The sequence below is a fragment of the Oncorhynchus clarkii genome, unplaced genomic scaffold (assembly GCF_045791955.1).
Source record: "Oncorhynchus clarkii lewisi isolate Uvic-CL-2024 unplaced genomic scaffold, UVic_Ocla_1.0 unplaced_contig_8894_pilon_pilon, whole genome shotgun sequence".
Taxonomy (NCBI): domain Eukaryota; kingdom Metazoa; phylum Chordata; class Actinopteri; order Salmoniformes; family Salmonidae; genus Oncorhynchus; species Oncorhynchus clarkii.
Window position 1 is genome coordinate 65,875 of NW_027260950.1, and position 14,508 is coordinate 80,382.

Consider the following 14,508-nt stretch of genomic DNA (forward strand, 5'->3'; position numbering starts at 1 on the left):
AGACCATCTATAGACCATCTATAGTTATAGACCATCTATAGACCTTCTATAGACCATCTATAGACCTTCTATAGTTATAGACCTTCTATAGTTATAGACCATCTATAGTTATAGACCATCTATAGACCCTTCTATAGACCATCTATAGTTATAGACCATCTATAGACCATCTATAGACCATCTATAGTTATAGACCATCTATAGACCTTCTATAGACCATCTATAGTTATAGACCATCTATAGACCATCTACAGACCATCTATAGTTATGGACCTTCTATAGACCATCTATAGTTATAGACCATCTATAGTTATAGACCATCTATAGTTATAGACCTTCTATAGACCATCTATAGTTATAGACCATCTATAGACCATCTATAGACCATCTATAGTTATAGACCATCTATAGACCATCTATAGACCATCTATAGTTATAGACCTTCTATAGACCATCTATAGTTATAGACCATCTACAGACCCTCTATAGACCCTCTATAGACCCTCTATAGACCATCTATAGTTATAGACCATCTACATACCCTCTATAGACTCTCTATAGACCATCTACAGACCCTCTATAGACTCTCTATAGACTCTCTATAGACCATCTATAGACCATCTATAGTTATAGACCATCTACAGACCCTCTATAGACCCTCTATAGACCCTCTATAGACCATCTATAGTTATAGACCATCTATAGTTATAGACCATCTACAGACCCTCTATAGACCCTCTATAGACCATCTATAGACCATCTATAGTTATAGACCATCTATAGTTATAGACCATCTACAGACCCTCTATAGACCATCTATAGACCATCTATAGTTATAGACCATCTATAGTTATAGACCATCTACAGACCATCTATAGACCATCTATAGACCATCTATAGTTATAGACCATCTACAGACCCTCTATAGACCCTCTATAGACCATCTATAGTTATAGACCATCTATAGTTATAGACCATCTACAGACCCTCTATAGACCATCTATAGACCATCTATAGTTATAGACCATCTATAGACCATCTATAGTTATAGACCATCTACAGACCATCTATAGACCATCTATTGCTACAGACCATCTATAGACCATCTACAGACCATCTAGACCATCTACAGACCATCTACAGACCATTTATAGTTATAGACCATCTATAGACCATCTATTGCTACAGACCATCTATAGACCATCTACAGACCATCTACAGACCCTCTATAGACCATCTACAGACCATTTATAGTTATAGACCATCTATAGACCATCTATTGCTACAGACCATCTATGGACCATCTACAGACCATCTCCAGACCATCTACAGACCATCTATAGTTATAGACCATCTATAGACCATCTATTGCTACAGACCATCTATAGACCATCTATAGACCATCTACAGACCATCTATAGACCATCTATAGACCATCTATTGACCATCTACAGACCATCTACAGACCATCTATTGACCATCTACAGACCATCTACTGACCATCTATAGACAATCTACAGACAATCTACAGACCATCTACTGACCATCTACTGACCATCTATAGACCATCTACAGACCATCTACAGACCATCTATAGACCATCTACAGACCATCTACTGACCCTCTATAGATCATCTACAGACCATCTATTGACCATCTATAGACCATCTACAGACCATCTACAGACCATCTATAGACCATCTATTGACCATCTACAGACCCTCTATAGACCATCTACAGACCATCTACAGACCATTTATAGTTATAGACCATCTATTGCTACAGACCATCTATAGACCATCTATAGACTATCTACAGCCCATCTATAGACCATCTACAGACCATCTACATACCATATACCCCATCTATAGACCATCTATTGACCATCTACAGACCATCTATAGACCATCTACAGACCATCTATTGACCATCTACAGACCATCTACTGACCATCTATAGACCATCTACAGACCATCTATAGACCATCTACAGACCATCTACTGACCATCTACTGAACATCTACTGACCATCTATAGACCATCTACAGACCATCTACAGACCATCTATAGACCATCTACAGACCATCTACTGACCATCTACTGACCATCTACTGACCCTCTATAGACCATCTACAGACCATCTATTGACCATCTATAGACCATCTACTGACCATCTACAGACCATCTATTGACCATCTACAGACCATCTATAGACCATCTACAGACCATCTACTGACCATCTACAGACCATCTACAGACCATCTATAGACCATCTACAGACCATCTACTGACCATCTATAGACCATCTACAGACCATCTATAGACCATCTACTGACCATCTACTGACCCTCTATAGACCATCTACAGACCATCTATTGACCATCTACAGACCATCTACAGACCATCTATAGGGAACAATCCAAATACAATGTTGTCTTGTCAGGCTTTTATCAGTGAACTATAGAGAATCATCTGTGGATGTTCTTCTATCATTGGCTACTTTCCTAAATCTCCTCCAATCCCTGTCTATGCACAAGACAGCTCTCTTAACATATATATAAGTCCTTTCTCAGAGCGCAGAACAAGTGTTAGAGGCTTAATGTTTGAGCGACTGATAAGTGGGATACCTGCTATTATTACAACGTTTCACAGACAGACACACAGAGAGAGTCTGACAGAGAGAGACAGAGAGACACACAGAGAGAGACAGAGAGAGAGAGAGACAGAGATACAGAGAGAGAGACAGAAAGAGACGGATACAGAGGGAGAGATACAGAGAGAGATAGATACAGAGGGAGACAGAGAGAGATAGATACAGAGGGATATAGAGAGAGATAGATACAGAGAGAGACAGATACAGAGATAGAGAGATACAGAGGGAGACAGAGAGAGAGAGATACAGAGAGAGAGAGATACAGAGAGTCTCCATTTTCATCAACAGTACAGCCAGAATGATATCACAACTTTAACCCTACCCCCAAGCCAACAGGTTAATGATATCACAACTTTAACCCAACCCCCAAGCCAACAGGTTAATGATATCACAACTTTAACCCTACCCCCAAGCCAACAGCCAGAATGATATCACAACTTTAACCCAACCCCCAAGCCAACAGGTTAATGATATCACAACTTTAACCCTACCCCCAAGCCAACAGGTTAATGATATCACAACTTTAACCCGACCCCCAAGCCAACAGGTTAATGATATCACAACGTTAACCCTACCCCCAAGCCAACAGGTTAATTATAACTTTAACCCTACCCCCAAGCCAACAGGTTAATGATATCACAACTTTAACCCTACACCCAAGCCAACAGGTTAATGATATCACAACGTTAACCCTACCCCCAAGCCAACAGGTTAATTATAACTTTAACCCTACCCCCAAGCCAACAGGTTAATGATATCACAACTTTAGCCCTACCCCCAAGCCAACAGGTTAATGATATCACAACTTTAACCCTACCCCCAAGCCAACAGGTTAATGATATCACAACTTTAACTCTACCCCCAAGCCAACAGGTTAATGATATCACAACTTTAACCCAACCCCCAAGCCAACAGGTTAATGATATCACAACTTTAACCCAACCCCCAAGCCAACAGGTTAATGATATCACAACTTTAACCCAACCCCCAAGCCAACAGGTTAATGATATCACAACTTTAACCCTACCCCCAAGCCAACAGGTTAATGATATCACAACTTTAACCCTACCCCCAAGCCAACAGCCAGAATGATATCACAACTTTAACCCTACCCCCAAGCCAACAGATTAATGATATCACAACTTTAACCCTACCCCCAAGCCAACAGGTTAATGATATCACAACGTTAACACGACCCCCAAGCCAACAGGTTAATGATATCACAACTTTAACCCTACCCCCAAGCCAACAGGTTAATGATATCACAACTTTAACCCGACCCCCAAGCCAACAAGTTAATGATATCACAACATTAAAACTACCCCCAAGCCAACAGGTTAATGATATCACAACTTTAACCCAACCCCCAAGCCAACAGGTTAATGATATCACAACTTTAACCCTACACCCAAGCCGACAGGTTAATGATATCACAACGTTAACCCTACCCCCAAGCCAACAGGTTAATTATAACTTTAACCCTACCCCCAAGCCAACAGGTTAATGATATCACAACTTTAACCCTACACCCAAGCCAACAGGTTAATGATATCACAACGTTAACCCTACCCCCAAGCCAACAGGTTAATTATAACTTTAACCCTACCCCCAAGCCAACAGGTTAATGATATCACAACTTTAGCCCTACCCCCAAGCCAACAGGTTAATGATATCACAACTTTAACCCTACCCCCAAGCCAACAGGTTAATGATATCACAACTTTAACTCTACCCCCAAGCCAACAGGTTAATGATATCACAACTTTAACCCAACCCCCAAGCCAACAGGTTAATGATATCACAACTTTAACCCAACCCCCAAGCCAACAGGTTAATGATATCACAACTTTAACCCAACCCCCAAGCCAACAGGTTAATGATATCACAACTTTAACCCAACCCCCAAGCCAACAGGTTAATGATATCACAACTTTAACCCTACCCCCAAGCCAACAGGTTAATGATATCACAACTTTAACCCTACCCCCAAGCCAACAGCCAGAATGATATCACAACTTTAACCCTACCCCCAAGCCAACAGATTAATGACATCACAACTTTAACCCTACCCCCAAGCCAACAGGTTAATGATGTCACAACGTTAACACGACCCCCAAGCCAACAGGTTAATGATATCACAACTTTAACCCTACCCCCAAGCCAACAGGTTAATGATATCACAACTTTAACCCGACCCCCAAGCCAACAGGTTAATGATATCACAACATTAAAACTACCCCCAAGCCAACAGGTTAATGATATCACAACTTTAACCCTACCCCCAAGCCAACAGGTTAATTATAACTTTAACCCTACCCCCAAGCCAACAGGTTAATGATATCACAACTTTAACTCTACCCCCAAGCCAACAGGTTAATGATATCACAACTTTAACCCTACACCCAAGCCAACAGGTTAATGATATCACAACGTTAACCCTACCCCTTAACCCTACCCCCAAGCCAACAGGTTAATGATATCACAACTTTAACCCTACCCCCAAGCCAACAGGTTAATGATATCACAACTTTAACCCTATCCCCAAGCCAACAGGTTAATGATATCACAACTTTAACCCTACATCCAAGCCAACAGGTTAATGATATCACAACGTTAACCCTACCCCCAAGCCAACAGGTTAATGATATCACAACGTTAACCCAACCCCCAAGCCAACAGGTTAATGATATCACAACGTTAACCCTACCCCCAAGCCAACAGGTTAATTATAACTTTAACCCTACCCCCAAGCCAACAGGTTAATGATATCACAACTTTAACCCAACCCCCAAGCCAACAGGTTAATGATATCACAACTTTAGCCCTACCCCCAAGCCAACAGGTTAATGATATCACAACTCTAACCCTTCCCCCAAGCCAACAGGTTAATGATATCACAACTTTAACCCTACCCCCAGGCCAACAGGTTAATTATAACTTTAACCCGACCCCCAAGCCAACAGGTTAATGATATCACAACTTGAACCCTACCCCCAAGCCAACAGGTTAATGATATCACAACTTTAGCCCAACCCCCAAGCCAACAGGTTAATGATATCACAACTTTAACCCTACCCCCAAGCCAACAGGTTAATGACATCACAACTTTAGCCCAACCCCCAAGCCAACAGGTTAATGATATCACAACGTTAACCCTTCCCCCAAGCCAACAGGTTAATGATATCACAACTTTAACCCTACCCCCAAGCCAACAGGTTAATTATAACTTTAACCCGACCCCCAAGCCAACAGGTTAATGATATCACAACTTTAACCCAACCCCCAAGCCAACAGGTTAATGATATCACAACGTTAACCCTACCCCCAAGCCAACAGGTTAATTATAACTTTAACCCTACCCCCAAGCCAACAGGTTAATGATATCACAACTTTAACCCAACCCCCAAGCCAACAGGTTAATGACATCACAACTTTAGCCCAACCCCCAAGCCAACAGGTTAATGATATCACAACTTTAACCCTACCCACAAGCCAACAGGTTAATGATATCACAACTTTAACCCTACCCCCAAGCCAACAGGTTAATTATAACGTTAACCCTACCCCCAAGCCAACAGGTTAATGATATCACAACTTTAGCCCAACCCCCAAGCCAACAGGTTAATTATAACGTTAACCCGACCCCCAAGCCAACAGGTTAATGATATCACAACTTTAACCCTACCCCCAAGCCAACAGGTTAATGACATCACAACTTTAGCCCAACCCCCAAGCCATCAGGTTAATGATATCACAACTTTAACCCTACCCACAAGCCAACAGGTTAATGATATCACAACTTTAACCCTACCCCCAAGCCAACAGGTTAATTATAACGTTAACCCGACCCCCAAGCCAACAGGTTAATGATATCACAACTTTAACCCTACCCCCAAGCCAACAGGTTAATGACATCACAACTTTAGCCCAACCCCCAAGCCAACAGGTTAATGATATCACAACTTTAACCCAACCCCCAAGCCAACAGCCAGAATGATATCACAACTTTAACCCTACCCCCAAGCCAACAGGTTAATTATAACTTTAACCCTACCCCCAAGCCAACAGGTTAATGACATCACAACTTTAACCCTACCCCCAAGCCAACAGGTTAATTATAACTTTAACCCTACCCCCAAGCCAACAGGTTAATTATAACTTTAACCCAACCCCCAAGCCAACAGGTTAATGATATCACAACTTTAACCCTACCCCCAAGCCAACAGGTTAATTATAACTTTAACCCTACCCCCAAGCCAACAGGTTAATTATAACTTTAACCCTACCCCCAAGCCAACAGGTTAATGATATCACAACTTTAACCCTACCCCCAAGCCAACAGGTTAATGACATCACAACTTTAACCCTACCCCCCAGCCAACAGGTTAATGATATCACAACTTTAACCCAACCCCCAAGCCAACAGGTTAATGATATCACAACTTTAACCCTACCCCCAAGCCAACAGGTTAATGATATCACAACTTTAACCCAACCCCCCAGCCAACAGGTTAATGATATCACAACTTTAACCCTACCCCCAAGCCAACAGGTTAATGATATCACAACTTTAACCCTTCCCCCAAGCCAACAGGTTAATGATATCACAACTTTAACCCAACCCCCCAGCCAACAGGTTAATGATATCACAACTTTAACCCTACCCCCAAGCCAACAGGTTAATGATATCACAACTTTAACCCAACCCCCCAGCCAACAGGTTAATGATATCACAACTTTAACCCTACCCCCAAGCCAACAGGTTAATGATATCACAACTTTAACCCTTCCCCCAAGCCAACAGGTTAATGATATCACAACTTTAACCCAACCCCCAAGCCAACAGGTTAATGATATCACAACATTAACCCGACCCCCCAGCCAACAGGTCTACATCTCAAAGGATATGTATTTGTCAGAGTGGATCATTGAACATTGAATGGAATCAAATATAATTGAATACTGAACAACAATCTGTGGTAAATGTGTCAATTTATAGCTGGTTGTCTCCACTCTGTCTCTCTCGCTCTGTCGTTGTGGAACTGAAAATGAATGTTGTTAGTTGACTGGCTGGCCGTTGTGAGGCTGTTAGGTGTGACTGTCAGCTAATAGCAACCTCTCTCTGTGTGTATGTCCCCCCCCCCCTCTCCATCTCCCTCCCTCCTTCTATCACTGTAGTGATGATGAACACCTGTTGATTCAGCACTACTGTCAGAGTCTGAACCAGGGCTCTCCCCTCAGCCAGCCACGCAGCCCCGCCCAGATCCTCATCTCCATGGAGAGTGAGGAGAAGGGGGAGCTGGAGAGGGTGCTCAACGACCTGGAGTCAGACAACAGGTGAGGGGAACAGTGTGACACGTTCATACCAACTGATCCCAACACAGACAAACTGATATAGACAAGCTTCTCCATCGAACGTCCATGTTGGATCCAGACGATTCTACAGTTGTGTCAGACAGTCTGTTTACGGTTGTCTTGTGGGTTGATTGGTCGTCACTAGTTACCACAGCCACAAAGTCATAAACCCCACCTATTTAAAAAATATATATATCATTTTAAACCTAACCTCAACCCTAACCACACTGCTAACCTTATGCCTAACCTTAAATTAAAACCTAAAAGGTCATTTTTGTTGTCATGAAATTTGACGATTTTATAGCCAATTCTGACTTTGTGGCTGTGGTAACTAGTGGAAGCTGAGTTGATAGTGAGGTTTTTGGATCTAGGCCAGGTTACTGTAAAGCACTGTGTGACTGATGTTGTTGTAAAACAGATACAAAATCATTTGATTGAGGGATTAATTGACTAGACTGAGCTGAGTTAGCCTGGGTACCACTGTGTTTGAGTTAATATTCAACTCCTTGGCATATCACGGAGTGGAATGTTGGGAAACATGTTCTGGATTTCAGGCTAGAGCTGAGTCCCATTGTGTACATGTCAGTCAAGTGCCTTGCTCAAGGGCAAATCAACAGATTTTTCACCTAGTCGGCTCGGGGATTCGAACCAGTGACCTTTCGGTTGCTGGCCCAACGCTCTTAACCTCTGTCCGCTCCCTCTCAGGAAGCTACAGGCGGAGTATGACAAGTTGAAGAAGGCCCACGACCACAAGGGTCTGTCCCCACTCCCCTCGCCCCCGGAGATGCTGCCCGCTTCGCCCCAGAGCCCACGGGACGCCGAGCTGATCGCTGAGGCCAAACTGCTGAGGCAGCACAAAGGACGGCTGGAGGCTCGCATGCAGATCCTGGAGGACCATAACAAACAACTGGAGTCACAGCTACACCGGCTCAGACAGCTACTGGAACAGGTCCTGAAACACACACTGTACACACACACACACACTATACACACACTATACACACACACACAGTATACAGAAAGCACACACACCAGATCACACCAGACACAGAGTCCAAAACCAGTTATAATGACTGTCTGTCTCTCTATCTATCTATCCATCTATCCTACATGACCAAAAGTATGTGGACACCTGCTTGTTGAACATCTCATTCCAAAATAATGGGCATTAATATGGAGTTGGTCCCCCTTTGCTGCTGTAACAGTCTCCACTCTTCTGGGAAGGCTTTCCACTAGATGTTGGAACATTGCTGCTGAGACTTGCCTTCATTCAGCCACAAGAGCATTAGTGAGGTCGGGCACTGGTGTTGGGCGATTAGGCCTGGCTCACAGTCGGCATTCCAATTCATCCTAAAGGTGTTCAATGGGGTTACGGTCAGGGCTCTGTGCAGGCCAGTCAAGTTCTTCCATACCAATCTCGACAAACCATTTCTTTATGGACCTCGCTTTGTGAATGGGGGCATTGTCATTCTGAAACAGGAAAGGGCCTTCTCCACAAAGTTGGAAGCACAGAATCGTCTAGAATGTCATTGTATGCTGTTCTTTCACTGGAAGGGGCGTAGCCCGAACCATGAAAAACAGTCCCAGACCATTATTTCTCCTCCAGTAAACTTTACAGTTGGCACTATGCATTGTGGCAGGTAGCGTTCTCCTGGCAGCCACCACACCCAGATTTGTCCGTCAGACTGCCAGCTGGTGAAGCTTGATTCATCAGTCCAGAGAACATGTTTCCATTGCTCCAGAGTCCAGTGGCGGCGAGCTTTACACCACTCCAGCCAACACTTGGCATTGTGCATGGTGATCTTAGGCTTGTGTGCGGCTGCTCGGCCATGGAAACCCATTTCATGAAGCTCCCGACGAACAGTTCTTGTGTTGGAACTCAGTAGTGAGTGTTGCAACCGAGGACAGATGATTTTTACACGCTAAGCGCTTCAGCGCTCGGCGGTCCCGTTCTGTGAGCTTATGTGGTCTACTAATTCGCGGCTGAGCTGTTGTTGCTCCTAGACGTTTCCACTTCACAATAACAGCACTTACAGTTGACCTGGGCAGCTCTAGCAGGGCAGAAATTTGACGAACTGACTTGTTGGAAAGGTAGCATCCTATGACGGTGCCACGTTGAAAGTCACTGAGCTCTTCAGTAAGGCCATTCTACTGCCAATGTTTGTCTATGGAGATTGCATGGTTGTGTGCTTGATTTTATACATGTCCACATACTTTTGTATATATACTATGTCTGTCTCCAGACTGATGAGTGTGTGGGATCATGTCTGTGTCTGTCTCCAGACTGATGAGTGTGTGGGATAATGCCTGTCTGTCTCCAGACTGATGAGTGTGTGGGATCATGCCTGTGTCTGTCTCCAGACTGATGAGTGTGTGGGATCATGCCTGTCTGTCTCCAGACTGATGAGTGTGTGGGATCATGCCTGTGTCTGTCTCCAGACTGATGAGTGTGTGGGATCATGCCTGTCTGTCTCCAGACTGATGAGTGTGTGGGATCATGCCTGTGTCTGTTTCCAGACTGATGAGTGTGTGGGATCATGCCTGTCTGTCTCCAGACTGATGAGTGTGTGGGATCATGCCTGTGTCTGTCTCCAGACTGATGAGTGTGTGGGATAATGCCTGTCTGTCTCCAGACTGATGAGTGTGTGGGATCATGCCTGTGTCTGTCTCCAGACTGATGAGTGTGTGGGATAATGCCTGTGTCTGTCTCCAGATTGATGAGTGTGTGGGATCATGCCTGTCTGTCTCCAGACTGATGAGTGTGTGGGATCATGCCTGTCTGTCTCCAGACTGATGAGTGTGTGGGATCATGCCTGTGTCTGTCTCCAGACTGATGAGTGTGTGGGATAATGCCTGTCTGTCTCCAGACTGATGAGTGTGTGGGATAATGCCTGTCTGTCTCCAGACTGATGAGTGTGTGGGATAATGCCTGTGTCTGTCTTCAGACTGATGAGTGTGTGGGATCATGCCTGTGTCTGTCTCCAGACTGATGAGTGTGTGGGATAATGCCTGTGTCTGTCTCCAGACTGATGAGTGTGTGGGATAATGCCTGTGTCTGTCTCCAGACTGATGAGTGTGTGGGATAATGCCTGTGTCTGTCTCCAGACTGACTCCAAGGTGAACGGTACAGCCCTGTCCTCTCCCTCCACCTCGTCCCAGCGCTCTGACACCAGTCTGCCTCTGATGCGTGTAGCAGGCAGCCAGACTACAGAGACCATGGGTGAGACTGTAACTCCACTCAGCACAACATCACCAGCTATGAGCCCAGTGGACCAGACTGGTTGTTACAGTGTTAGGTCATATGTTGGGACACTCTGGTCCGGTTGACGCTGTACTGGTTTTAAAAACAAGTTTCCTATGAAGTCTTTGTACTAACCTGAAGACGACTGGTTGGAATCATTTTCTTTGCTGTAGGTGACGATGAGCTGTCGAGTCCGTCCCAAGATGCATTGGGGCTAGAGGAGGTGATGGAGCAGCTAAACAACTCCTTCCCCCACAGCCAAGGTAGGACGCACACGCACACACACACAGACACACACATAAACACGCACACACACGGACATCCTACTCACTCAAGCAATTTCCATAGATGCACAAATCACCTCATGTTAGACCTACAGTCCAGGAGTGTCATTCTCCTATTGATCTAACCAGTAGGATCAGCCTCAGTGGCATATCTTGAGCACTGTTATTAATTCTACACTTTGACTGACCTCTTGAAGTACATGGACCCTTTTCCTCTCAGTCCTCTGATTGTTCCCTCCTTTCTCTTTATTTCCTTCTTCCCTGTTCTGTTTCTGGGACCCAGGAGGACGAAGGGGAAACCATTGAGAGGTCAGTGGGGTCACCAGCCCCGTCTACTGTACCCTCCTCTCCTGGCCAGTTCTCCCTCCTCTTCTCTCCTCTCTCTATTTCATTCCTCTTCCCTATTCCTCTCTCTCATATTTCTTGGTGTATTTTGTGTTTGTTTGAGGGGGTGGGGTGGGATTGTTGACTTTAGTATTTTAAGATATGCATTCATGAGTGTTTAATATTTGGGTGAGAGTGTGTGTCTGTCTGTCTGACGGTTCCTTCTGTCCCTCGTCTCCAGGACTGAGTGTAGGCAGTCTGTTCCACATGGCAGACGACCTGGGTCGAGCCATGGAGTCATTGGTCAACGTGATGACGGACGAACAGAGTGGCGAGTAGCGGAAGACGAGGGCCCGCCCCTTACCCACTCCCCAACCAACCCCCTCCCCCGCATGCTTTTCTAGTCAAAACAACTGGATCGGACACGTTTACAAAGAGAAATATACATATATTTTTGTGAAGGATCAGCATTACAAAACTTGTAGATTTCAGTCGTTTCTTAAAAGTATCGAAAATGGTTTTATTAACAAAAGGCGGGTTTTTAAACTTCTATGCAATTGTATAATAAAAATAAGAGAAAGAAAAAGTATGTAAATCTGGTGAACGTATTTCCATTTCTTTGTATGGAGCATTTCACAACATTTGTATCAAAAAGAAAGATTGTAAACATAAGGGTGCTTTATATTACAAAACTATGTTTATTATAACAACAAAAGATGATATACTGTAAAGGCAATGCAGTCGTCCTGTACCCTTTCAGCGTAGAGAGACTGACTGTGTGTGTGTATGCACGTTTGTGTGTGTCTTGGTACGCAAGGATGTGTGTGACGTGTGTGTGTGTGACGTGTGTGTGTGTGAAGGTAATCTATTTTCCACATTGCATTATAGCTTTTGCTTTGGGCTGATGCACCTCTTGTTGTTTATCAAACCATCCATCCATCCATAGGTCATAGGTCATCTTTTTCTTTAGTAGTGTCTGTTTGATGATCATAATATGATACTATGCCCTTTGCCTCGTTCACCGCACCTCTGGTCCACTCCTATGTGTTGAATCTACCATGAGGAGCCATAGAGCACAGACTGAAAGGTCCAATCTGGGATATTAACAGCCGTTATTGTTGTTTTTCAAATGAAGGATTGGGCCTTTAACACAGACAGAAAGAAAGTAACAGTGTTGTTTTAATACCTATTCATAGTGGTTTTGTAGGATTATGGAATTTAATTTAGATTTAATACCATTTAAAATAGAGCTACAGTACAGTGTGACATTTCAGCTGTTTGTAATCCTGAGATTATTTTATTGATTTGATTTGAGTTCTCTCCTAGTGTGATTGGGAGTGTTTTAAGATACAAGTGTATGATTCTAGAACCCCCAGTAATGCAAGCTCTACCTCATTTTAATTGGTCAAAACCCAACTTTCACATTCTTTTTCATTCTGATCCTTCCTAGGAAGGTGCAGAAAATATTCTACTGCAGTTGGATGCCATCTTAAAGAACCCATCCATGTTCTGAAATGGAACGAGTCCCTCCAGATACATACACTGTAGTGTCCTCAGTGTAGCTGGATGCCATCTTAAAGAACCCATCCATGTTCTGAAATGGAACGAGTCCCTCCAGATACATACACTGTAGTGTCCTCAGTGTAGCTGGATGCCATCTTAAAGAATCCATCCATGTTCTGAAATGGAATGACTCCCTCCAATCTGAATGTGTCCATCCTGGACAGACTAGAGTTGATCTCCTGTGTGATAATGCATTTGTTTTGTTGTATTTGTGTGTTCCTTTATGGAATTGCCTGGTGTGGGGGCGTTATCAGTGTGAGATCACAGTCGATTCAGTATTCCCATGTTGATTTAAAACCCAAACAATTGAAGGTATTCTTCAGGATTATTATAGTTTCATGACAACACCTTTTTGTTTCGTTTTTGCACCATGTTTATAGCAGCATGATCAAAGATAGTGATTCATTAATCCACTGCATCGTTCATTTCTAACCCTGGAGTTGTATTGTCCATCTTTTTAATGACTCATTAGTTTCACAACATATCAAATCCCACCAAATATATGCCTTACTACTGTATAATAACATGCTTTACTGTGTCTATCAATAAAGCGGTGATGTTGACTTGAGCTCCGTCCTCGTCTTTCTCTAAACACACACACACCACCTCACACACCACCTCACTCACACACACACACACACCACCTCACTCACACACACACCACCTCACTCACACACACACCACCTCACTCACACACACACACACACACCACCTCACTCAGACCGTCACACACACCACCACCTCACTCACACACACACACACACCACCTCACACACACACACACCACCTCACTCACACACACACACACACACCACCTCACTCACACACACACCACCTCATTCAGACCGTCACACACACCACCTCACTCACACACACCACCTCACTCACACACACACCACCTCACTCACACACACACACACCACCTCACTCACACACACACACACCACCTCACACACACACCACCTCACTCACACACACACCACCTCACTCACACACACACACCACCTCACTCACAGACCGTCTCACACACACACCACCTCACTCACAGACCGTCACACACACACACACACCACCTCACTCACAGACCGT

At 44.0% G+C, this 14,508-nt stretch overlaps 1 protein-coding gene across 6 annotated transcripts in view; it reads left to right on the forward strand.

Annotated features, from left to right (window-relative positions):
* The window catches only part of LOC139402496 (dystrophin-like), a 76,104-nt gene extending 62,117 nt beyond the window's left edge, over positions 1–13,987 (forward strand). For 4 of the 6 annotated variants that reach the window (XM_071146465.1, XM_071146466.1, XM_071146467.1 and 1 more), the window contains 5 exons: positions 7,831–7,989; positions 8,713–8,956; positions 11,113–11,227; positions 11,422–11,511; positions 12,098–13,987. In XM_071146465.1, the coding sequence (XP_071002566.1) occupies positions 7,831–7,989; positions 8,713–8,956; positions 11,113–11,227; positions 11,422–11,511; positions 12,098–12,195 (706 nt within the window). In that variant the 3' untranslated portion in view covers positions 12,196–13,987. Of the gene's footprint in view, positions 1–7,830; positions 7,990–8,712; positions 8,957–11,112; positions 11,228–11,421; positions 11,512–11,815; positions 11,842–12,097 lie in introns of all 6 variants that reach the window. The other 2 variants (XM_071146468.1, XM_071146470.1) reach the window with 1 other exon arrangement.
* The last annotated feature ends 521 nt before the right edge of the window (positions 13,988–14,508 follow it).